Genomic DNA, 23,614 nt, shown 5'->3' on the forward strand with positions numbered 1-23,614 from the left:
AGACTCTCTTTGCTTTGTCTTCTTAACAGAAATATTGAATGAGTTAAGAAGGGATCATTGCAGCACAGCTGGAAGTAAAACGTTTTAATAATGAGAAATGGAGAGAAATAATAGAGACTGATTAGGCAAGTAGAGATAAAAGAAAAAGAAGACTACAAAGAAAAGGATCAATTCAAATGGGTGGCAAGACAGAAGACAAAACCCAGAACAACACACAAGCAGACTCCCTCTCCTCTATTTTGCAGTGGCAATTTGAGCTGTCAGATTGCACCAACAGTAGTTCCCCTCTCTGCTTCTCTTCATTTGAGCAGCATTTATCTGAAGTTTCTCAACTATCCCTCAAAATTACAATCATGAATTTGAGTTTAGAATAAACACTGGATCATTATTCAGACATGCCGTCGACACAAGCTTGATCTTTGTAGCAAACCTCAGTTATCTGATACCCAAAGCTCAAAACAAGTCAGGATATTAGTCACTGTGTCTTAGTCTGGGGAAAAAAAGAAAGAAAAAAGGAAAAATTTCCAAGGCAAGCTCTAATCACAGAACTCATTCTGCTGTGCTTCTGTTCAAATGAAATGCTCAAACAGCATTTTTGCAAATACATATTTAATTTAAAATCACTTTGTATTTCCATTTCTTAAAATGAGCTGCCTTCCCTTCCATTTCCACTTTACTTCATATATGCAAATTCACCACTTTCCTCCAAAAAAAATTCTTTCCTTCTTAGAGCCCACCTCCGTTTTTTGCCTCAGTTTTAAATGTGAGTCATGAAAAGTCTGGTCTCATCTCTCGCAATACATCCAACAGAGAGCAGTGCAGCCTATTCATAAATGTGATTAAGGTGATGAGAGCAGAACAGGTTAGTCATTTAATTAGTTAGCTGATCAACAAAAACATTAACACCCACTATTTGATAATTATTAATACTTGTGAAGTCATTCTACAAGATAATGTTTGGGTGTTGGAGTGTTGGTCAGACAAAATGAGCAAGTTAAAGACACCCCTTTAGCTTTAAGCAACCGTAATGGTATTTTCATTCATTTTTTATCGACATGACATTTTTTTGATCATTTACCAAGAAAATTTTGACATTATCTGGAAGTTTAATTGATCATGAAGTCATTTCTAGGTGTTGCTCTAAAACAGGTACAGGAAAATGCATGCACACTATTCACACAGTGAGAAACCGTGGTGCACAGCTATATAGACAGACCCCACACAAAGCCACAAACCTGCACTCTGCCGCTCATGTTTCTCAATTTCCATCTGTTTTTAAACCACTTTTCCATGAAATCAAGCAGCTCACCTGTCGTGAGTGACGCTGTAATGGGCTCAGAGGTAACATCCCCCTGTATTGTGATTAGACTGACGGTGTACTGAGTGGATGGCAGCAGCCCCTGGACCAGTGACCTCGTCTTGGAGCCGTCCAGCGTCACCTTAGAGGTGTCGGTCCCGTCGGCAGAGCTGTAGCTCAGAATGAAGAGGTCAGCGGGCGGCGCTGGGGCGCTCCATGCCACCGACACAGAGTCTGAAGTCACTTCTGACAAGTAGAGGTGGGTTACAGGCCTGATTCCTGGAGGAATGGGGGTTTAAAGGTCACCGGAGAGCTTTCAAGGACAGGTAAAAACCCTGCTGCGAGCAGGAAAAGGTAATGGAAAAAAAAAAAAAACACACAGTTGCCGTCGTTATGGAGATGACAGACAAGCCATGCAGTGATGGATGGAAGCGATCCTGAATGGTGTAACAGATCGTTTATAATACAGTTGAGAAAATTAGCCTCAGGTGTAATCTTGATGAGGAAGGTGAGAGTCAGAGTGAACCACAATCATGTGGAAGTAATGATTTAATTGATCATAAAAAAGAGAAACTAATGAGATTACCCACCATTAAGATGAAGATGTGATGGGACTGTTCATAATAAGAAAATGGAAAAAGGATGATAGTAGCAGATGCTGTTGTCAAAATGTATGACCTGGACGGGAGATGATGTAACGAATATGAACTGGTGTAGCAGCTGACACAGCCACAAATGTGAGAAGAGCTGAATTTAATTAGCCATGTGTGGACGTAGAAATAGCAGGGAAAAAGTAGCAACACTGGCTTCTCCTTTTCTAGTTTGCCCAGTTTACAGACAACCTGTGGAGTTTCCCTATAATCAATCATCATAGGAGACCTGCATTACATTACATACACAGGCCTGCATCTATATTCTTCTTGATGACCTGCTACCTTTTATTATCCTTCACAAGTTGTTGACATACATTACTGCCCTGTACAGTCAGCAGAAATTTGTATCATGTAGACCTCTCCATAGTGTTGCATTTGTGTGTCCTTGTTGGCAGAAGTGGTAAAAGATGGGACACAAAAAATGACTCGCTCAACAAACATGACTCTATAGTGTCTTTAGAGAGGAAAAACTTTTCGCTTTAGTCATAAATATTGCAGAAGGAGCAAGTGTGTGTGTGTAATGTGAAGGCCATGCTGGTGTTGGTTATGATGAAGGTGGTCAAGAAGACAGTGACGGGTAATTTGCAGAGTTAATGAGTTAAAAGGATGCAGAAACAAAAGCAGTGAAGGAGATGTAGGATGGTGAGCCACCTTCTGAAGGTCTTGATGACACTTTTCATAGCACAGTCAGAAGATGAAGTGTCCTTGAAGAGGACCTTTTGTAGTGGCAAGTACACTTGGCCAGTAGAAAAAAAACAAAAGGTTGTGTAATGTCTTCTATGGCTCTAGTGTGGAGGATCTCCACAAAGAGAACAACAAACAGAGTTTCAAAGGGCTTTTGCTCTGCAAGAAGGATCTAACGAAAATATGCTACTGGTTGCATCGTAATAAATATGGAGTCTAGCATTTTTGGAGCTTGCCCCTCATTAAGGACTACATCTGAAAGTGCAATACTAAATCACTCTAAAATGTTAATGGAATGTTACAATGAACTGAACTTTTCACAAGTATATAGATAATGAAAACAGACTACATTCCATTTAATGCAGGCATTTCTACAGTCTGTTTGCACCATGTATCTTGTAACTAAATTAATAAGTAAAAGAATGAATACACAAATGAATACGGGAAAATTTTCTGTACATGAATACATACTGCAAATGAACAATCAATGCATAATCTTTAGTGCACTCCTAGTAATGTAATGTAGGAGCACAAATGCAATGATAAATACCTGAGTAATGGGGTTTGCAGATAACAAGAGTTCATAATTGACAAAGAGGGAAAAAAGGATGGCAGTGGTGCTCTAAAGAAAGATCCATATTTGATCTTATCACGAGTCCACGTGAGTGCAGGCAGACAGATGTTGACAATATGACCAAGTGAACCGTGGAAGAGAGGATGACAGGTAATTTATTATTTTTCCTCTGATTGTCTCAATCTGTCATTTTATCATTCTCTCATCTCTCTGTCCAGATGGTTAAAGTGGTGTTACCAAAGGAGCCGACGGATAACAAAAGGATGATGATCATGATGATGATGATGTGTTGATGATGCGATTGTGACAACTCCCACGATGGTTAAAGTGGAGAAGAATAGATGATGATAATGACAGTGGTGAAAGAAAGAATGACAAGTGTGACAGCAGGTAAGCGCATGCCCATCATTTTGACAGTGTCCTTTGTGCAAATGAAAATCACATCAAAGTTTTTGTAAAAATAACAAAGACCCAACAGAGCTGAGAAGACTGCCAGGTGATCCGACATATAGTTGGATGGAGAGACGCGAGTCTGGAGAAAAAGAACTAAGCGGTGCGAGCAGACAGCGACAGCAAAAACTGACAGAATGCAGTGTTGAACAGGAATCAGAAGAAACAAAAACACAAATACATTTAGATGCAAAACAGAGGTGCAATTAGGAAACGCTTGTAACAAGCTCATTAGCTGAGTTGAATAATTTACCTCCACTAATTGCTTCTTCAAAGTCTTTTAAGGTCCTCCACTTTCTTTCAGTGTGACTCACCTTACCTGCTGCCACACTTTAGTTCATTATATTCACCATTCAGCTTCATTACGCATCGTTGTCTTTAGAACTTCTCTCTAGCTTTGTGCAGTAATAGGCTGATCTTTAATGTGTTTATCAGTGCAGAAACACTCGGGAGTGAATTTATTTGAGCTCTTCCTGGTAATTGAGTGGATTAAACTGATACTGTTTCGAAAAATTTATATCAAGCTGTTGTAATGAAAAGCACAAAGAGAGATTGTTTGTAGTCATAGAAATTATCTCATCCCACTCCCATATGATTACTATGTATCTTCTAAATGTATGTTTCAGATGTATGTCTACTGCTGTATAAAAGCGAAACTCTTTCAGTACATTTTTGGAAAAAAACAAACACGTCTGTGCTCTGTACCTGTGAAGGCGTCTATGGTGGCTGCAGTGCTCTGCTGCCTTCCTCTTCTTGCTGCTACAGTAATGGTGTACTCAGTCCCAGGCTCAAGGTCCGACAGAGTGGTGGTGGTTACATCTTTAGGTACTGTCAGCTGGAACGGACAGGATCAGTTTAACTAGATCAGATTCCATGGATCTTCTCTACACACTACAGTGCCACTTCACAATAACAGCTTTATATCGTCTTCACCAGGATGAGGGTAGATAGGTTTGTGTACAGTGAACACCTGCGTGCTATTATACAGTAAATATGCCACAATATCCTGTATGTATGTTCCAGGCAATGCCGTTACCTCAGTAGTGATGCCAAAGGAAGATGTGTAGGTGACCTTGTAGTGGTCGATGGGGCCCTGGACGAGGCCCCACACCAGAGTAATGGTGTTGTCTGTAGACGCCGTCACAGTTAGATCCAATGGTACATCCAGACCTAAAAGAGGGAAAACCGGATTTCACTAAAAGCACAGGTGGTATGAAGCACTTTCAGCAAAAATGCAAAACACCAGGCAGAATTGAGGCAGAGTACTGCATGTGCATATTAACAATGTTACCCTGGCGAATGCATCTGAGTGGGTGTACACCAACAGCTACAAATAACAATTTAAAATATTGAATGTTTTAATGCTCCTTTAAATGCAGGACTGTTTGCATTCGTGTTTAAGTGCTACCGGTTTTCTTATCCTCTGACTTCACCTCCTGTTGCTTGGTTGAATATTGTGTCACAATCAGTCAGACTTCACATCGTGTCACTGATGTGAGTCTTCATGTGCATACACAAGTAAAACAAAACAGAAGCCTACAAATAGAAAATTGGCTCCATAGTGTAACTAAAACAAAAAAAACTTCAAGAGACCGCAGAACTTTCTCACATGCAGGAAGTTGATGTGAATTGATGCACATTTGTTTAGAGGACGTTCCATATTTCTGTGTTTTGGACAGTTGGCTGGACAAACCAAGTCTTCTTTTTATGTCAGCTTTGGCTCTAGAATATTTTCCTGGCCATTTTTCAGTTTTCTGACAGACCAAATGGTTAATTAGTTTGTGAAAAAAAGAATTAGCAGGCTAATCAATAATGAAAATGGAAAGCTGTAGCTGTAAATTTAACTGAAACGCTACATTCATAGTTAGCTTCTGCTGTACCGTCTTATCTACAATCCTTACATCCCTCTTCTGTAGTGCTGCGCTGACATCAAAAAACAGACCAGTACTGATAGAAACGTAACAATTTGCTGCCAGGATGTTCCTGTCTGAAAGGACCTCCTTATTAACAATCGTCTCACACATGCTTGTTTTATCTTTTGGTATTTATTATTAATTTTTTTTTATCATTGTCTTTTTCTCCTGCATCAATAACCCAACTTGCTCACTTGGTCATTGATGTTTAATTCTCAGCTAATCTTCTTCTGCCCTGTTTGTCTGAACCTTCAGTGTTTTGCAGCTCTGTGTCAAGTTTTTTAGAGGAAAAAAGACAGAACTTCAGCTAAAACCACTGTTTATGGAAATGATGCTTTGAGCAGCTCAGACTTATAGTAACGTGAGCATTGCTGTGTACCAGGACTACAGGAGGTGTTGTCATTTTCTTTAAAGCTGTCTGAAAAAGACGAGATAGATACGGTGCATTTTCAAAAGTTCAACAAGAGTACACAGACCAGAGGCACTGAATGAGCTTGTTTGTAAGGAAAATAAAGGCATAATTTTTGCAAAGTGCAAAATACCTTTAGCCACTAAAATAACTGCAACAAGAGAAAAAAAGCCCTCAACAGTCACCGTGATGGGAAAGATTAGCGAAGCACCTCCACACACTAACATTTCAAACAGAAGGTTAAATGGGGTCTTTTTTCCTTTCAGCCAAACAACTCAAAACACAATAAAAATTCAAATAGCTGATCAAGTACCCAGATAAAGAGAGAGCAATCAGCAAAATGGAATGCATTATTACAGCTTTAAAATGTCGTAATGGGAACTTTGACCCAGGCCGATGATAATAAAAGAGCCACACACCTCCCTAATGTTGCACAGGTCTCACCAAAATTCGAATTTTACTAAAATGACTTTAAAAGGTTGGAATGGCAGGACTGACCTCAGCACTGACTGAGCATTACATGTATAATGACAAAAGGCCACGCTAGCCTGCTGTGATGCTGAGATATCCACTACAATGCTGCTGTGTTTCACTCAGTGTGTCTTATGTGCACGAATGAATCGCTGGCTGTTTACTGCAGAGATAAAGCGTAATTCACTCACCCGTCCTGGCATTCATTGTTGCCGGGGTACTCTGGTTGCTACCTTTCATGGCAGAAATGCCGATGCCATACTCTGTGCCTGGAAGCAAGTCTGAGGCACAAAGACAGAGAAAGAGAACAAATAAGTAATTTAAAACACAACATAGCAAGAAAAAAGCAGCACGCACACTGTCTCCTCCTCACACGACGTGAATGTCAATTAGACAAAGTTTTTCATAACAGCCCAATTAACTCTACACCGGTGATGAGGTCTAAGCAAATTTACATGTACATCAGTATGAATTTTGAAGAAATCTTTTTTCTGTGCCAACTGCATAATTGATCAGTTTCAAATCAATTCCGTACATCCACAGTGAGTTTCTCAAGCCAGAGAAATGAAGATGAAGAGATGAGCAATGAAAGGAAGCGGGCAGGTGACAGATTATTGCTGGGGGGAGGGAGGGAGAGAGAAAGTAGGAGTGACAGAGAAGGAATGAGAGAGGAGAGAGCATCGACTGCAATGGCTGAACAGAATAACACAAGGACCTTTTGCTTCTATTCTTATGCAGGCCATGCCCTTTCCAGCACTATGGCCTTTCAGAAAAAACATCCCAGCTGACCCCTTCTTCCTGACAGCCTTTCAATATGCCCGCAGGACAACAAGCATTTCTACAGATACAATCAGTGGCCCATCAGCTAAGTGTTCTGGAGATAATCCTGCCATGTAAAACACAGGCACTTCCCGGCTTCTTCAGTACACATTAGATGCACTGTGATAATACTGAAGGAAGCAGGAAAAGAAGCGCACTGAGCCAGATGTTGATGATAAATAATTCAAGCAAAAAAAATTGACTACACAATGAATGAAAGAAGAAAAACACATCACTCCCCTTCACTCACCTGTGAGCATCGTCTTAGTGGTGGCTCCCTCGTTGCGTGGTACGATGACTTTATCATACTGATCTCCTGCCAGCGTGCTGTACACCACCTGGTAGCCCTCCACCTACATTTAAACATAGATATATACACATTTACAACACTACACTGATGGGAACATTTGAGAAAGTTTTCTCAGCAACATGAAGGAAATACAAGACATTGAGAATAAATTAAAACCATTTCTTTTCTTTTTCTTAATGGAGCATCCTTTGTTCATGGAATAAATGGTTTGGTTTGTCTCGGCCCAGTATGATATTTGGATTTTTGTCAACACTCTGCAGTGCAGATTCATGGGGATGAATAAATATGCAGTGCTAACAGGCATCAAGACAGACATGCTTCATAAGTCTGGGTGTGCAGTTAGTGAGCCCTGGAAATATCATTGTGACTACTGACTGAAACAACATGATTTATTACCTTTTCATTCAGAGTAAAAGATTCAGCGACCATTTGCACCCAGTGAAGTGTTTGTTCCATTTCTGCTATTGGCATTTATAGAGCTAACAAAAGACAGACCCACCTGTGAGGGTTGATGAAGTACTCAAGGAAAAAAACAGAAGGAATAAAAACCTGCATTATCGCAAGTATTCAGGAAGAGCCGTCATGTCAGAGGATTAAAGAAAATTAGTTGTTTTATTTACAAAAAGAGGCAAAGTAAACAGAGTAATCACAGTGATATGAGGGGCAACTAAGGTTGTGTTAAGAGCCTGTAGAAGCTTGGATGCATTTCAGGGAGGTCTGGATTTGATGTTCTGAAAGAAAAGTGCTCATATTTAGCAGGTCTAGATTATCATATCTAAATGTAATAGTTACCTGCAATCTTCAGAATATTTCTGAAACTGTGAGCACTGCTTCAAGTCAACTGTACCAAAATACAGCTAGTTTCGTAAAGAACAAATCAAGAGGATACAAAAGTGACATTCAAATGGCTAAACTTTGTCGTCCCAAGATACATTACTCACCCGCCATCGATCAAAGTGTCCGAAAGCAAATCAACAATAATTAATTAAATTTGGTCCATGCGTCATTACCTCAGCTTCACTGTTGTCCCATTCGAGCTCAAGGGTTGTGGAGGTCTTGGACACGAGCCGCAAGTTCTTGGGGGCATCGATCTCTGAGAAGAATGATAAAGCTGACAATGTTGGGGACACTGAGACCAATTCTCAGGGATTGTGAACAAGCAAACATCAGCAGTTTAAACAGCATCAGAGACAGATTCAGGTCAAGTTAAACTGTCGTTGACTAGACTTAATGATCCGTAAGATCCTCACCATTGCTACAAGTCATCAGCCATCTTCTGCACATTTCACTTCATTTGACTAATCTAAGTAGATATTTAATATATAAATAGACATCATATGCAAATATTTTCCTCTAGATGTAGAGGAAAAGTATTACTTGCACTGAAAACACATAATATTTCAATAAATAAAATACTTTCTTTTGCACAAACTTTGCAAGAGCAAAAACTACCTCGAACAGATGTTCACTACCCTATCCAATACAGATAAACCGTGTGGCGTACATTAGGCCATATGTCATTGCTGCTCTATTCTCAGAGGCAGGCACAGGATCACGCACACCACTATCACCACATCTGCTTGCTGTCAGACCTCACCGGTAGTAAATTCAGTGGAAATAGATCCGCTTTCGTTTCCTTTCCTCACACCACTCACAGACACCTCGTAACGAGAGCCGGGACGCAGAACCTGTGGAATGGAAAAAATAGAGAAACTTTAGTCTGTTTTATCTCTTTGCATAGAAGTTTTTTTTTTCATTTTTGTTTTATCTCCAGACACAGCAGCAGGTAGACTGGATCAGATAATTTAACAAGCATGACACACACGCACACGCACACACACATCTCAACGAGTAAGTAACACTATTTTTGTTAGAATGACCCTAAAGCCAAGTCCCAGCCCGAAGATAAACTTTTTATCTGTGAGGGCTGGTTTTATCTCTCACAGATGGCAGGTGAGCCCCCATAATGCGAGTGTATGATCAGATGGTGACCCAAGGACATGATTAAATACACACACACCTGCAGAGAGTACTGGCTAAGTGTGGGCTGAAGGCGGAAGGTGGTCCGTGGCCCTTCTCCTCCCACGAGACCATAACGTAACACAATCTGATCAATCTTTGCTTTTGGTGGTGTCCACTCCACAAATGCCACAGTGTCTGACACGTCTCGCACAATCAGCTGAGTAGGACCATCAATCACTGCAAAACACACAAAAAAAAAGAAGCTGAATTATTAAGTGTCCTGCTGCCATGAACAAACCTGAATCACCACAGTGTGATCTCTAGTCAACCTTGCCATGTATTGCTCCATCTTTTACCTCGAGCAGAGTTTTATTTCTCATTTGTAATGCTAATTTAACACTTGATTTTTGGTTATGCATAACCTGCTCTTAGGTTAATATTTCACACTCTCATTTGAGTGCATTTGATGCTCAAAGAGTTTGACAATTCCACATGTCAAACTTAAATTATTATTAAATTGCAAGAAGATCCTATTAAGCTTTTCATCATGTTGGAACAGCACCTGGTTTGGAGATCACTGACATAAGATAAACTAAAGATAAAGGGAAAGATAATTCCCCCAATTTAAGAAGTTGAAACAAGAGAACATTTCACATGTATTCTGAAGAATTTAAACATATTTGTCTGCAAAATCCCAGATTGCTTGTAAACAAAAGAAGCTAAGCTATTATTTTGTAAACGTTTGGATAAAAGCTGGATAAAAATGTGGCCTGAATTAAATACAGCCTGAAATGAGCAAAACTGCATTAAAATTAACAACACCAAATAGACATTTGATGCTTAGTTTTGGTTTGGCAAGTTTAAATCCTTATTCATTGAAAATTTAAAAAGCATTAAAGTTAATGCTTCAAGCTTTTGCAGCCATAGATGTGGATTCGTTATCAGCAAAAGCTCTTCTGACAGATAATCACGTAAAACTTATCACACCTGACACGAGGCTTTATCCGTGTAAGGTGTAAAACATAAGCCATGATTCAAGTCTCTCCATGCTGATTGCCAGAAAACAACACTTATTAGGAGTGAAGAGCTGAAACACATCAGGCATGATGAGTAAAACACAAACGTTTGACAGAAGAGGTTTTCACTAAACACTTTCTCTCCATGTTCTCATCGTTGGAGCTTCAATGCCAATAAGTAGACATTTCAGTCAAGCTAATGGGCTGTTGGAAAATGTGATAATTAGCACTTTATTTCATTAACCTGTTAATTACTTCCTTCCATAAAAGCCGCGGTTTGACATATGTTGCTTTAACAGATGTTTAGAAAAATGTAGGCGCTGTTGATCTCAAATCAGTACCTTTCTTAATAAATTCAACTGCACTTAAATGAAGCTCAAAACTTAAAATGAAATGGCATTTATGCATAGTTTATGTCACCTAATTGGAAATAATTAGTGCTTCAATTGTGTTTGAAAAAGGTGTGGGACTCATTTAATCCTGGGAAACCGACCAATATAGGATGCCACAATGGATACTTCAGCATACACGTTTCTAAACTGAAAGCACCATGCTGAGCTGTGATAGCGTAATTATTCACCATTGCTGGCCCCAGGAGGAAGTCATGTGAAAGACACATTTCACTCACTGAGTGATTTTGGACCAGTGGGCTTCTTTCCTTGAGTTTTTTGAGATCTAAATAAGTCCCAGACTCAGGCTTGACATATTGCAGGTCCACCCTGATCCTTGATGCATTAGAAATTGGCCCCTTGGGTCTCGTCCTAGAAAACATCCCGAGGAAGACAGTTGCTGAGAACCAGATCCCACATCAGCTGTGCTCTCCCTCTCGTTTTCCTCTGACTCCTCATCGCGCTCCACCCATCTCCAAGGAAGGATAAATCTTTCTTATTAATAATTTAGTAACTTCAAATTTGTCTTTTCCTCTTTCTTTATCCAATAAGGTGTCATGGAGTGGGCCGCCGTGAAAAATTGATGAGAGAGTGCCATGAATTATTAATCGATACTTAATTACAACCCACGAAATGAACAAAGACTTGACAGGAAATTGATGATGTTTTGACTGCCGACATCAGAGTCGGAATTGTTATGGACGAGATTTGAATTGGATCTATTACAGCTGTCTAAGTAGTGTCACCTGGGTGAGGAGTGCAGGCAGTTCCTCAGTGAGGTTTACATCAAGGACATACACTCACCTGCCACTTCTAGGTACACCTGCGAAATCTAATGCAGTCCAATATAGCAGCTCTGCTGGTATACTGAGAGGTGTTTCAGTTTTAGTTCATGTTGTCAAAACTGTGATAATTCAGCTGTATATTTATTATTGATGCACAGCTGCTGCTGGTGGTGTCCTGGACTGCATGGCATTTTAATGTGTTTGTCCCCTTCCTGTTTTTTTAAACATGAAATGTAGAATAAAGTGAATGTATGGCTGATTTACTTTGCATTTTAAAAGAGAAACATATTATGAACAGATCTATATTTTTATTCAAATATTCCATCTGAGTAGCTTTGCATTTATTGTTTGAATAATCCTTACTTATTCTTACTTATCAACAAAGACTACAGCAGGATGTGTGTGTGTTTGGTAAATATCACGCTCATTACCTGCTTACTCTGTGACATGACAGTTGATTTAGTCTATTAATTAAGATCCACAAATATTTTTTTCTATATATGCCCCTGTTAAAATGTGTATGTGGTAGAAATGTGCTAAAATGTCGAGTGAAATGCAAAATGTCTGTTATGGTAAATACCAGCAGTAATGTAGCCAGTAAAATGTTATTCTAAGACTGTAAAGTTTCTCCATGTCAGTTACTTGAATGTCACAGTACATTGCATGCCTTTAATACTACTAAAGTAGAATGTTTTGCAAGAATCTGTACATACATTTACCACGAAGACATGGATTTTTGACTTTGTCGGTGTGTGGCGCATGAAGCAAGTGACCTTATAAAGATATCCATGAGGAACTGGTGTCAGCTCAGCACAAACATATAAAAAAAAAACATTGAAAATCTAATGCTCAGAGCAGTCCAAAGCCCTTTGGCTCACAGGGGTTACTTTTACATACATTTACCTCATCATTTGAAACTTTGGCCACAATTAATATGAACATCCAACACTGCAACATTAAATATTTGACAGAAAATAGCAATATCATGGCTTATCTATAGTAGTTTACAGCTTCTACTTATACGTACATGTTATGACAGTAGCAGTGACTGGTTGGCTTCGGCCCTGGTCTCGAAGCGCCACCAGGTTAACTGTATACTCTTCACCAGGCCTCAAGCCAGTCTGCACAAAAGAAGTGATGGTGCTGGGAAGCTGCGCAGTCATCCCTCCATCATTGTCCTGGGAAAAAACAGACGTGAAAAGAGACCCATGTCTATCACACATTGTTTGCATTTTCTGAATAAATGTCAGCAACGGTCGGCACAAACTGCTACTCTCAGTGGAGGTAAGAAATCTGGCAGATAAAAAATGCTCCTCACCAGTACAACATAAACAGTGACTCATGCAGCTAATTTCCATGCAGTAAATTTTCTGTACTGTATATGCTGTGGCCTTTTCTTTTGACTTATTTCTAAACTTCTGGATGGCTTAGTGCATTAAATTCCCCAGCCGTGTTACTTTAGCAAAAATGGGTATGCTGCAGTGATATTTCTCAGGCCATGTTCTGCAGAGGCAGCACTCCGTACGTTTCCAAAGGCCTGTCACTCATCCATACGGAGCCTCAGCTATTCCCAGCTGTTCTCAGAGAGCCACTGTTGCAAATGCACTTCCTGCCGGCAGACAGATGTTACACGTTGTGCTGGTCCAAGATCCCCAAACGCCTGCGCTTTGAAGGCTCGTATTAAAACAGAACATATAACAGCTTGCTACTTTCCTGAATCAGATCCGTAATTAGAGATTTAATCCATTTAATCACCTCAACTAAATTGCAGGGGTGGGCAGTAAAATGCAACAGTAATGTTCCAACAACTCGTGGCGTTCAATCTCAATAATATTACAGTTACATGAAGGCAATGCTAAATTAAAGTAAATGAATTGCTATAACAGTATATCCCACTCCCATCTCCTGTGTCATTTTGCTCACAATTACTCATCATTCTCTGTGCTGACAAGGTCGCTTTTGGTGCTTAGTTCTTAGTATTTTTATTACTTTAATTTCGTTGAGACAATGGGCGAAGAGAATGTGCGACTATTTAATTGCCCATTCATACATTTGGCTAATTTATGAAGGTAATTAAGTTGTTCAGTTAGACAACATATAATTTTATGTCTCTAAAAAAAAAGCAGCAGAAAGTCTTTCTAATAATCCTCTCACTTTTCAGAGAAGAGAACATAACAAAGACATCAGATTTTTTATGATTATTTTGCCCCTATGAAGAAAAAGATTGATAAAACTTGAATGATGTAAAGTCTAGCCTGTTCTCAGCCAAGAAGCTGCACACTGAAATATGCATCGTCGTGAATGGTGGGATGAAAAATGGATTTTATGAATTTTCACACAGATGTATAAGTCTGAGTGAAAATTCTTAAAATGTTTCTCAATGCCATCATTCATAATGTATTTTAAGGGCAGTAATGGGGGCATAAAAAGGCAGTAAAACTTAACAGTTTTCACAAGGAAGAAAGTAGTTTCAATAAAAACCAAGTGACAGTGCCGTGTATGGAGTGTTCAAAGTAAAAGCAATGCAGTTTCCAGAAAATAACATGTTGCTGTTGAATTTTTTAAAATGTCTTTTTTTTTTAAGTTAGATTTTTTGGCCTTTTTGCCTTTATTATGGGGCACAGTGGAGAGAGAGACAGGAAACATGGGGAGAAAGACATGCAGCAAATGGCCATGGGTCGGACTCGAACCCTTGGCCGCTGTGTCGGGGACTATAGCCTCTGTTTAGTGTTAATTTTTTAAAAAATGTCATATTTTTTTAATGCTGTGAGCACATTAGTAAAAACTGGTGACTGTTTTTTCAGACACTACTGGGCTAAGTTAAACTCGTAAAGTGTGTCTATATACAGAGTTTTGAATACACTTAACCACACAGCGTTTTAAGCATAATGCAGCTTCAGAGCAAGAACGACCGAGGAGCAATTTGAACAGCGTTAGCTACAACCCTGAATTAACATAATTTATGCAGACATCACTTATGAACACAGTGCTTTATTTAAAGAGAATACTGGAGGTTTGCTAAGCCTCATCATGTGCCCTGACCTTTTGACATTTAACCACTTGCCCAACGATGAATCACAATGCGGAGATGCTTGAGGGAAACTAATCATTATGTGAAGTCTTGCGAGTGCGAATTTCATTTCGAAAAAGCACTGTAACAATAAACTGTATTTGGAAGAAAATTGAAACAACCCTCATGGAAAAGTCACAAATAGGATATTATTAAATACTACGATTGCTTTCAATGACTATACGTGACCCCAATACTTACTCAATACCAGCAGAAATATCGATCTACCAAATTGTTCTATTTTGTCGATTTATGACCAAAATGTAACATATAAGATGCTGTGTGCCACAAAAACACTGGCAGTACAATGTTTTATTGGAATGTTAGATATAGACTGTAGCTGCTTCTAACAGTGTTAACGCTGGGTCTCGAAGCTCACCCTTCCTCTCTCACTCTTTACAGGGTAGTGAGTTTTGTGTTTGTTCGCCTAGGCCAAAGCTTCCATGCCTACTTCCATTACGAGATTGTCAAAATTCACAATCCCCACTGCTGGATTAAATCCACAGGGGGTGGGACTGCCAGCTCATAATATGATTTCCCCTGTGGCTGGAGAGGGAGCGAGAGAAAGACAGGAAAAGCGAGAAAAAGACTGAGGAAAGAACATGTACAGAAAGGGGATGAAGAAGAGGAGAGAGGTGAAAGAAAAGAGATGGAGGGTGGTCTCAAGGGGGGGGAGTAGAAAGGGTTGCAGATCTCACACAAGCGGTGGTAGATGGGGGGGAAGGAAAGAGATGGGGAGGAAAGGGTGATCTAGATTGAAGACGCTAGAATCAGAGACATGAAAGAGTGGCGAGAGAAAAAGGATTTGAGGGCTAAAAGCAATAAAATAAAATTAGAAGGTCTGCTGTTCTTTTTCACTCACAAACTTGCTATCCTTAAAAAGGCTTCAAGAATAAATACAAAAAAAGCATCTTAACATCAGATTTGAGGCTTAGTGCTCGGCCGGACCAAAGGATATCTCCCCTGAGAACACCTTAAAGGAGAAAACCAATTACTGTGAGAAGGGGCGAGATTAGAGTTCAGAGAGTACCTGAGTTTACAGCAGGAATTAGAAAGAGAAAGGTTCTTGCTTTTTGGCTTTGGACCTGGATCTAGTATGGTTTTACGAAGGGTTATTCTGGAAAAGAGTTTAATGGCTTATCCATCTAATAGCCAATAAGCTTAAGACAATCCGCTTGTTTAATTTGGTATGGGCTTCAAGTTGAAAAAACCCCCAAGAAAACCTAATCCAGCCAGTTATTTTTCTTCCTCTTCCTACACAGGCATTCCAAGCCATTTACAGATAGGAATTAGTGAGATTTGAAAATAATTCTTTTCAATTAAGAATATTTCACAAGCAAATCTGTCATTTGTTGACGTTTTTCTAAAACCATGAAACATCTGTCTGACAAGGACACTGCAGCTTTACTGTCTCTCAGTTTTCTACAGTGCAGTCTTACATTAGGACAGACAGCAAACACATGGGCTGAGTGTTCACACAGTTGTTCTCTACCTTGGGGATGAAGCTGATCTCCCATCCGTCGAAGGAATAGTAGAAGGGTTGCCACTGGACCTCCACCGACGTCTCTGTGATGGATTTGAAGACTAAACCATCTGGATTGGAGAGATCTGGAGAGGTAGCCAGAGACGAATTATTGTTCTTCAGTGACCCACACAGCCCATAAATCATGACTTCATCTAATGTGTAAGGTGTCCAATGCTCAACCTTTCTCTTACACATTTCTTTTCTGCTCTGTTGCTTTCTCTGTTCATTAATTTTATTTTGATTATGAGTGATGCTGTACTAACACTATTGATTTTCACATCCTTCCTTAACAATGTCTAGACTGTATTTCTTATTTGTAATGGCTTGGACATGCAATTATTTTCACGATTATGATTGTCATATATGTATATGTATATGTACATGTACACACACACACGCACGCACGCACGCACGCACACACACACACACAAATAACGTTGGAACATTAGTAACTTAGTTTAAAACAATTTCAGCACATACCTTGATTTAGCAAAATGCTAAAATTACATTTTCACAGGCAGCGCTCTGCTCAAAAATCCCTTCATATAATCAAATTCTTCATTTTATAATTAGGTTTAGCAAAGACAACCCGATAAATCAAATCCTCACAGAAAAATGGTTGCATCAAGCTTAACTGCCCTAAATTGACTTTGTTCTTTCAAATTCTGCTATCACTGAAATTAAATTCACTTATCTGTGAAATGGAGGACAATTTCACCAGCAAAAATGGCACTAATGGCAACATACTGTATGTAGCCAACCATCAGCTTGTGTACAGCTGATAGAATATTCTGTTGCCAATGAAAATGGGCTATTACTTTCTCAGGGGGTTGAGAAGTTTGCACACTTTGAATAAGTGTGAAAGCAACTGGCATGTTTCTCTATCAGATCAATGACCTGGCATTAACACTTGCCGGTACGTTTGTGAGTGACACTAAGCAGTTGTTGCAGGTGAAAATCACAACCAGTTCACACAGAGGAGCAGGTGGAATTGTCACTCTATCAACACCGAGAAACAACTGTGGGAGGCTCTAACAAAACAAAAATAGTAATAGACGGGGTGTGTGTGTGTGTGTGTGTGTGTGTGTGTGTGTGTGTGTGTGCATGTGCAGGAACGACTGTGTGAATGTATGAATGCATGTGCGACACTGCAACAGACCGGGTACTTTGTGTGAGTAAATTGATGTGTTGAATTAAAAGGAAAACGCACCTTCAGTGGAACACCCTACAGCCTCTCATTGAAGCATTTTGTCAAAAAAAAAAAACAAAACAAAACATAAAAGCACACAAGGGCTACACTTACAGGTCCAAACAGTGATACTGGCAGGAACGCTGATAGTGTTGTTAATGACAGCAAACACATTGATGTTGTACTCCAAGCCTGCTTCCAGCCCTGAGATAGTGCAGGTGGTGGTATTGCCTGGAATCCTTATCTCTAGCTGCACACCTGACAGAGAGACAGGCAAAAAGATACGCTGATACATGGATGCAGGCTTTTTGTTTTTTAAGAAGCTGTGTGTACTTTCAAGACATTTTGAGACAACAAAACTACTCAATCACAACCCTCCTTGCTTTTAAAGGCCAGCGTAGGTCTCGACATACCTCCAGGGCTGCTTGGTGTGTAGGTCACTAAGAAATCTGTCAGCACAACAGACCCCTCCCACTCCAGGTCAATAGTACGATCCGTCACCTCTCGTACATTCAGGTTCATGGCCGGGGCCACTTTTGAAACAAACAAATATAAAAAAAAAAACAACAAAAAACAAAAAAAATTTAACAAAACACAATTCACATATTTTTCACTTTTTGGGCTCTTATTAGTTTCTAGTCTTATAGTGAAAATGACAACTTTAAACCACTATTTCACCGCTTCTTCTATTTGTGGTAACTTAATGACGTGCTACATATGAAAAGACGACAGTTTTTGGGAGTCCACGTTAAAAGTGAGGTGTGAGTGGCAGCCCGAAGGCGCTACTAAAGCTTTCCATCCATTCAATCCGCACTGACTCTGACCTCCATTTAGCATCTCTATCCTCAAAACCATATGTCTGTCAGCAGCATCGGAGAAGCTGAAATGAGCAGCCAGACAAACTGTCTCTCCCAGGCTGACTGAGCACAGAAATGTACTGGACAAATATAGGTTTTCTGTTGGCGAAGCAGGGAGAAATCAGCAGTGTTTTAATGTATGGATTCACTGATTTTATCCATTTTCAGAAAGCTCACAGTAGCACCTGGAGATCAATCAATGATGACAGACACCACTATTAAACTGACAACATGTAAACAGAGGATGCTTGTGTGATTTAAACTGCTGTCTGTGAAATTACTTAAGTGCACCAGAGGAGAAAAAAAAATAAACATGAAGAACAAAAAAACATTGGAGCTCTTGTTGCCTACGTCTCACATCTGACAGAACTGTAATCTATCTGTTCTCTGAGGTGGACGAGCAGCAAGATGTCAGAAATGTAGGAAAACTGTGAAAATAGATGAATTGTGTCATAGTAAGCATATGTTCTAATTTGTATAAGAATGTCTTTCCATCCAAAATGTATAATTTCAGTATTTTATAGAGCACACAGTCAAGAAAGTTGCGTATCCCTCGTACTGGTAGATGTAATGCTTCAGCGTAGTAGATGAATCAGTCAGATTTACTTGTACGCAGAACATCTTTTGTGCCAACCAATCTAACACTGAAATACCAAGACAGAAGATCACTTAACATCAGCGCAGGAAATTACTCCACCACTTTTTTTCTTTTGTAAAGGCAAAGCGCATGTGAAGCCTAGAGATTGCACATGGATTTATTCTTTTTATTCTGCATCACTAACTAATATACCTAAATTAGTTGTGGGGATGAGCAGCTGGCAGGTGCAGTGACGTTTATGTGTGTCATTGAATTGCTTTTCGATGTTGCATACCAGCGTCAGCACATTTCACACAGGTCAACCAGACATCACCCTGTCAGTGGTTGATTTGTGCTGCCTAACATACTGGTTGAGTAGATAAACCAAATGAGGAAAAAAATCTGCAACTACTCAAAATTAAGAAACATCCTCAACCGTGAGGCAGATAGCAATACATTTACTTAAAAATAAGACGTCTTGCATCACCCTTCAAGCCTTTAAGGGCTACAACTCACATGTTTAGTTTGTATTTTAATCATGCCAAAAGCCAGAAGCCAAACCCAAACCTTGTCCCTGTCCATTTAGATACTGTCAACTTGACTTCTGTGATCAAAGCAGCTGGTAGCCAGGTAGGCAGCTGTGATAAATAAAATTAAAAAATTCAGACAGCTCACTGAGTATATCTCATACTTGAGAAGTCTGCATTGTGAATATGCATTCCAGCCAGTGAAAGAAGCCAGTGCTTGTGGCAAGAGGAGGCTTGAAGCGGAGAGCCATAAACCTGAGAAGTGGTGCTGAATGTAAATGTGGAGGCATAAGCAAGAGTGTTTACAGCTCCCACTGCCAAAAACAACAAAGGGGAGGAGGGAGACAAGTGAAGGACACAAAGGAGGAGAAGACACGACACAAGGTACAAACAGTTTGAGAAGTGACGGACAGAGAAGAACAGGAGAGAACAGGAAAGACCAGGCAAGGGGAGAAAATAATTAACACTGAAAGACGATTAGACAAGAGATAGAGAAAGTAAGGGTGAAACAGGCAGACAGAGGAGTAAAGGAGCAGCGAGTGCGATGGTGTGATAAACAAGCTCTCACCCCTGTGATACCCCTGGACACAACAGCACTGCACTGAATCCTCCTCTGGGAACTTCTCAACACTTCAGTAGCCATTTCAGCTACTTTCTCACATGCTCGACAGATGGCCGAATGCTGTACAGTAGCTTGTTCATTTCAGAACAGTGGGGACAAATAACGCGGCGTTCACAGCTAGATTTATTTCATCAGTTCAACTCAGCTTTGTCAGGAAGGAAACAACAAATCAAAAGAAGGGGCAATTATCCATGGGATGGAAGTAGAGTGACTGAATGCGGTCATGCAGGAGGTTTAATAGATGAGCCACTTGACAGCAAAGACACAATTCTAACAGAAAGAGAACAGCAGCATGAGTAAAAATGTTGTTCTATAAAATATGTAGAAATGCTGAAACTTAAATCGATATTTTTTAAACAGATTTCTACTGGATACAGCAAATATAGAGAAACACTGAGTATTTCCCTTAATTGCTGCAATGCAAAAGGTCATCACCTAGCAGTTGATATGAACGCAAATACTTGTGTAGACTATTGAAAATGTCACATAGGTGTATCCTGACATCTAATTCTCAATAGCAGTACATCAAGTGAAAAGTGGAAGACACATCTCAGGCAGCTCGACATCAGCTACGACGATATGCAGCTTAAAGCAAGAAAGAATCACAAATGTGAAAGGAGAGCCTCTAGAAAGTAATTTCCTGTTAAAATGTGTTAAAATGATCATGTACATAAACAAGAACACTTGTCAGTTCATTGAAATGCTCAAGCTTTTTGTCTGCTTGATTGCTGAAAAATTGTAAAAGCTTTTGTTAGGGATGTGCGTTTCCTACGGTTTGCTTCAAAACGTGCAACTTGCTGAAGGTTATAGAGGAATCTCGCTTTGAGTCTTTAAGTCTCATTAGGTCTAATCAGTATGCTATTATAGCCAGATAGAGCAGTATCTACTGAACTAAGACCTTGGTGGTGAAACTCAAGCGGACAAAAGAGGTCAGTGCCTCATCAAAGGACTAACTTACCTTCAGGATACTTTATGTAATGAAATTTCTCTTCTTAATTTGCTTAACTGGCTAAAGTGAAACTTTTGCTGCGGAACACAATATTTTGGGGTTTATAAATGATTTGGGTCCTAAAATGAGAGTTCAAATCAATCTGTTGCTACTAATGTAAACTTAAAGCAAAATTCACAGTTGCAGTCAAGTTGCAAGTTTTTTTTCCCTTGCTTTACTCTATTATATTTTTAAATTTATTTGAGTTTACACAACTCATTTGTAAACCAACCAGAGACCTAAATCACAAACCAAGATTAAGTTAGTCAGACTGTTTTATCTGGATTTCCAACAAGCTATCACAAACCTGACTATCAGCTGTCTTAGGGTACTGTGGGTTTAACAGTCCAGCATCAAGTTTGATTATGTGATTTAACAGCAGCACATTTAATAAGATTTGAGGAAAGACATTCAATAATATTCCATAAGCAAAAAATGTAACAGAAGCACAAAAACTGAAAATACTAAAATAATAATAACAACAACAACAACAACAACAACAATAACAACAACAACAATAATAATAATAATAATAATAATAATAATAATAATAATAATAATAATAATAATAATAATAATAATAATAATAATAATAATAATAATAATAATAATAATAAAGGAACAGTATTAACAGAATAAATTAACATAACAGTAAGTATACACTACCAATCAAAAGTTTGGACACACTTTCTCATTCAAATGAATGAGAAAGTTTTAGAATTGTTATTCAGCTATGTGAAATAAAGTATTTATTATTTGAAGATTAAAGATCTCATTGTAACCTCCACTATTAATAATTCTGTTGTGACCATATAATAAGAAGCTAGAGACTTCTGAATGTCAGAAAGTGCCTTCTAAAATATACTTTCAAAGACACTTTATTATACAGGAAAGAAGGGAATCAATTTCTTTTCAGTGCAGAAAATGGTTCAGGATATTGAAAGACTTTTGTCACAAGCTACAACACAATTTCAGCCAAAACCCTGATAACATTATGTTCTCTGCTCAGATCGTCCATGAATGACACAAAGAAATGTTGCGTGTTCTTTGTCTGCATGGCGGTCCGCTTAGGTTTAGGTGTGTTTGTTGTCAAAATATCTGCTTGTTTGTGTGGTAAGGTGAGTTTCACATCGCTGCCAAATCCTTTTAAGAGAATTGAACAATTTTCTCCTAATAAATATAATTGCTAGAAACAAAGGTAGTTCAGACAGAAGGCTTCTACACTGTGACTATGATGTGATATGATGACCTGATATTAGTGAAAAGCCAGGCTGCTGACTGAGGAAGAGATGAACTTGACTGATGCCATGCTGCAGAACAGGGCAAAAAAATAGTCATTCTTATAAAAACACTATGAAACTTCACTGTACTTTGATATATGCTGCAGAACTTTAAAGTTGTATCCACAACGAGGTGAGAAATGTAAATGTCAGTTGTCACCACTGCAGCTCTCAAAGGACAGAGTCAACAAAGCAAGTATGTCACTGCCGCTTTCTCACGGTGGCATCAGGATTTATCGAAATGATTGTAGAATCTCAGCTGTAAAGACAGAATGTCTCTCCTCAGCACAAGTTGATCTCTGCTTTGTGGGTGGATACATTTTTATGTAAAGCTATACTATTTCGTACTGCATGCCTGAAACATCCAATTTAAAATCAACAGCCTCCATTATTTCTCATAGTGTGAGAATACAGGTCACCATAATTGAAGCCAAAATACATGCTGCTTTCTTCAGCTTTTGATAACGTGAAAGACTTAACCCTGTAAGTCTGTGGTAATTGAACTGCTTTGTTTTGTATTCAGCCATCCATCCCCCCACAAGCATTGGCTATTTTAGCTCCAATTACGAAGAAATAAGCAATTCTGTCTCGTTCACTGGGTAGAGATATTAAATGGGAGGGCAGCACGGAGGAATCGGCTGAGTGATAAAATTTTCGTCCCTGTCTTTCTATCACTCGCTCTTCTGTCTGTCCTCATCCGTCACTTTGCTGACAGGCAGCTCAAATGGCAGAGGAGGATCTGATATTTTGGCGTAGAGAGCTGGCTTTGAACAAAGGCAAGCACGGCTCAGAAACTGTCTTAGCTGCAGCTAATGTGACAGTTCTCTCCCCAGATGAATGTGACTTTTGACAAATGAGTGCTGTTACAACTTCAGCTGTCCAGCAAGTCATGCACCCCGCCACCTGCATTTGAAGCACAGAGGGATTTTGTTTTTTTAGCGCTGCATAGACACAAAAACTGTAGGGCCTGATAGCTGTTTTCAAACCTGTGAAATTTATTTTCTGTCCAAACACTACAGTAGGTGGTGGCAATAATTATCTCCTTTATTCTTGCTGATGAATGATATCACCTGCTGTAGCCTTTATCTATCTACAAACTCTCAGCACTGTGGGGCACATGACTGCCAACACCTATAATGGGTACCTTCAGTAAGCTTTAATGTTGAAGTTTGTGTCATATACTGTGATTAATACATTGCACTGGATTAATCAATTGAAAATTAATAACCAATAAATCTGATAATTGT

The 23,614-nt window shown here is 39.3% G+C and overlaps 1 protein-coding gene across 9 annotated transcripts in view; it reads right to left on the bottom strand.

Moving 5' to 3' along the window:
• tnr (tenascin R (restrictin, janusin)) overlaps positions 1-23,614 on the bottom strand; it is a 181,968-nt gene that overhangs the window by 39,368 nt on the left and 118,986 nt on the right. For 7 of the 9 annotated variants that reach the window (XM_055014368.1, XM_055014374.1, XM_055014373.1 and 4 more), the window contains 12 exons: positions 17,930-18,049; positions 17,631-17,774; positions 16,295-16,410; positions 12,760-12,910; positions 9,601-9,779; positions 9,178-9,268; positions 8,591-8,691; positions 7,521-7,623; positions 6,643-6,732; positions 4,695-4,828; positions 4,364-4,493; positions 1,310-1,576 (listed from right to left, as the gene is read on the bottom strand). In XM_055014368.1, the coding sequence (XP_054870343.1) occupies positions 1,310-1,576; positions 4,364-4,493; positions 4,695-4,828; positions 6,643-6,732; positions 7,521-7,623; positions 8,591-8,691; positions 9,178-9,268; positions 9,601-9,779; positions 12,760-12,910; positions 16,295-16,410; positions 17,631-17,774; positions 17,930-18,049 (1,626 nt within the window). The remainder of the gene's footprint in view (positions 1-1,309; positions 1,577-4,363; positions 4,494-4,694; positions 4,829-6,642; positions 6,733-7,520; positions 7,624-8,590; positions 8,692-9,177; positions 9,269-9,600; positions 9,780-12,759; positions 12,911-16,294; positions 16,411-17,630; positions 17,775-17,929; positions 18,050-23,614) is intronic. The other 2 variants (XM_055014375.1, XM_055014376.1) reach the window with 2 other exon arrangements.

The sequence above is a fragment of the Amphiprion ocellaris genome, chromosome 10 (genome assembly GCF_022539595.1).
Source record: "Amphiprion ocellaris isolate individual 3 ecotype Okinawa chromosome 10, ASM2253959v1, whole genome shotgun sequence".
Lineage (NCBI taxonomy): Eukaryota > Metazoa > Chordata > Actinopteri > Pomacentridae > Amphiprion > Amphiprion ocellaris.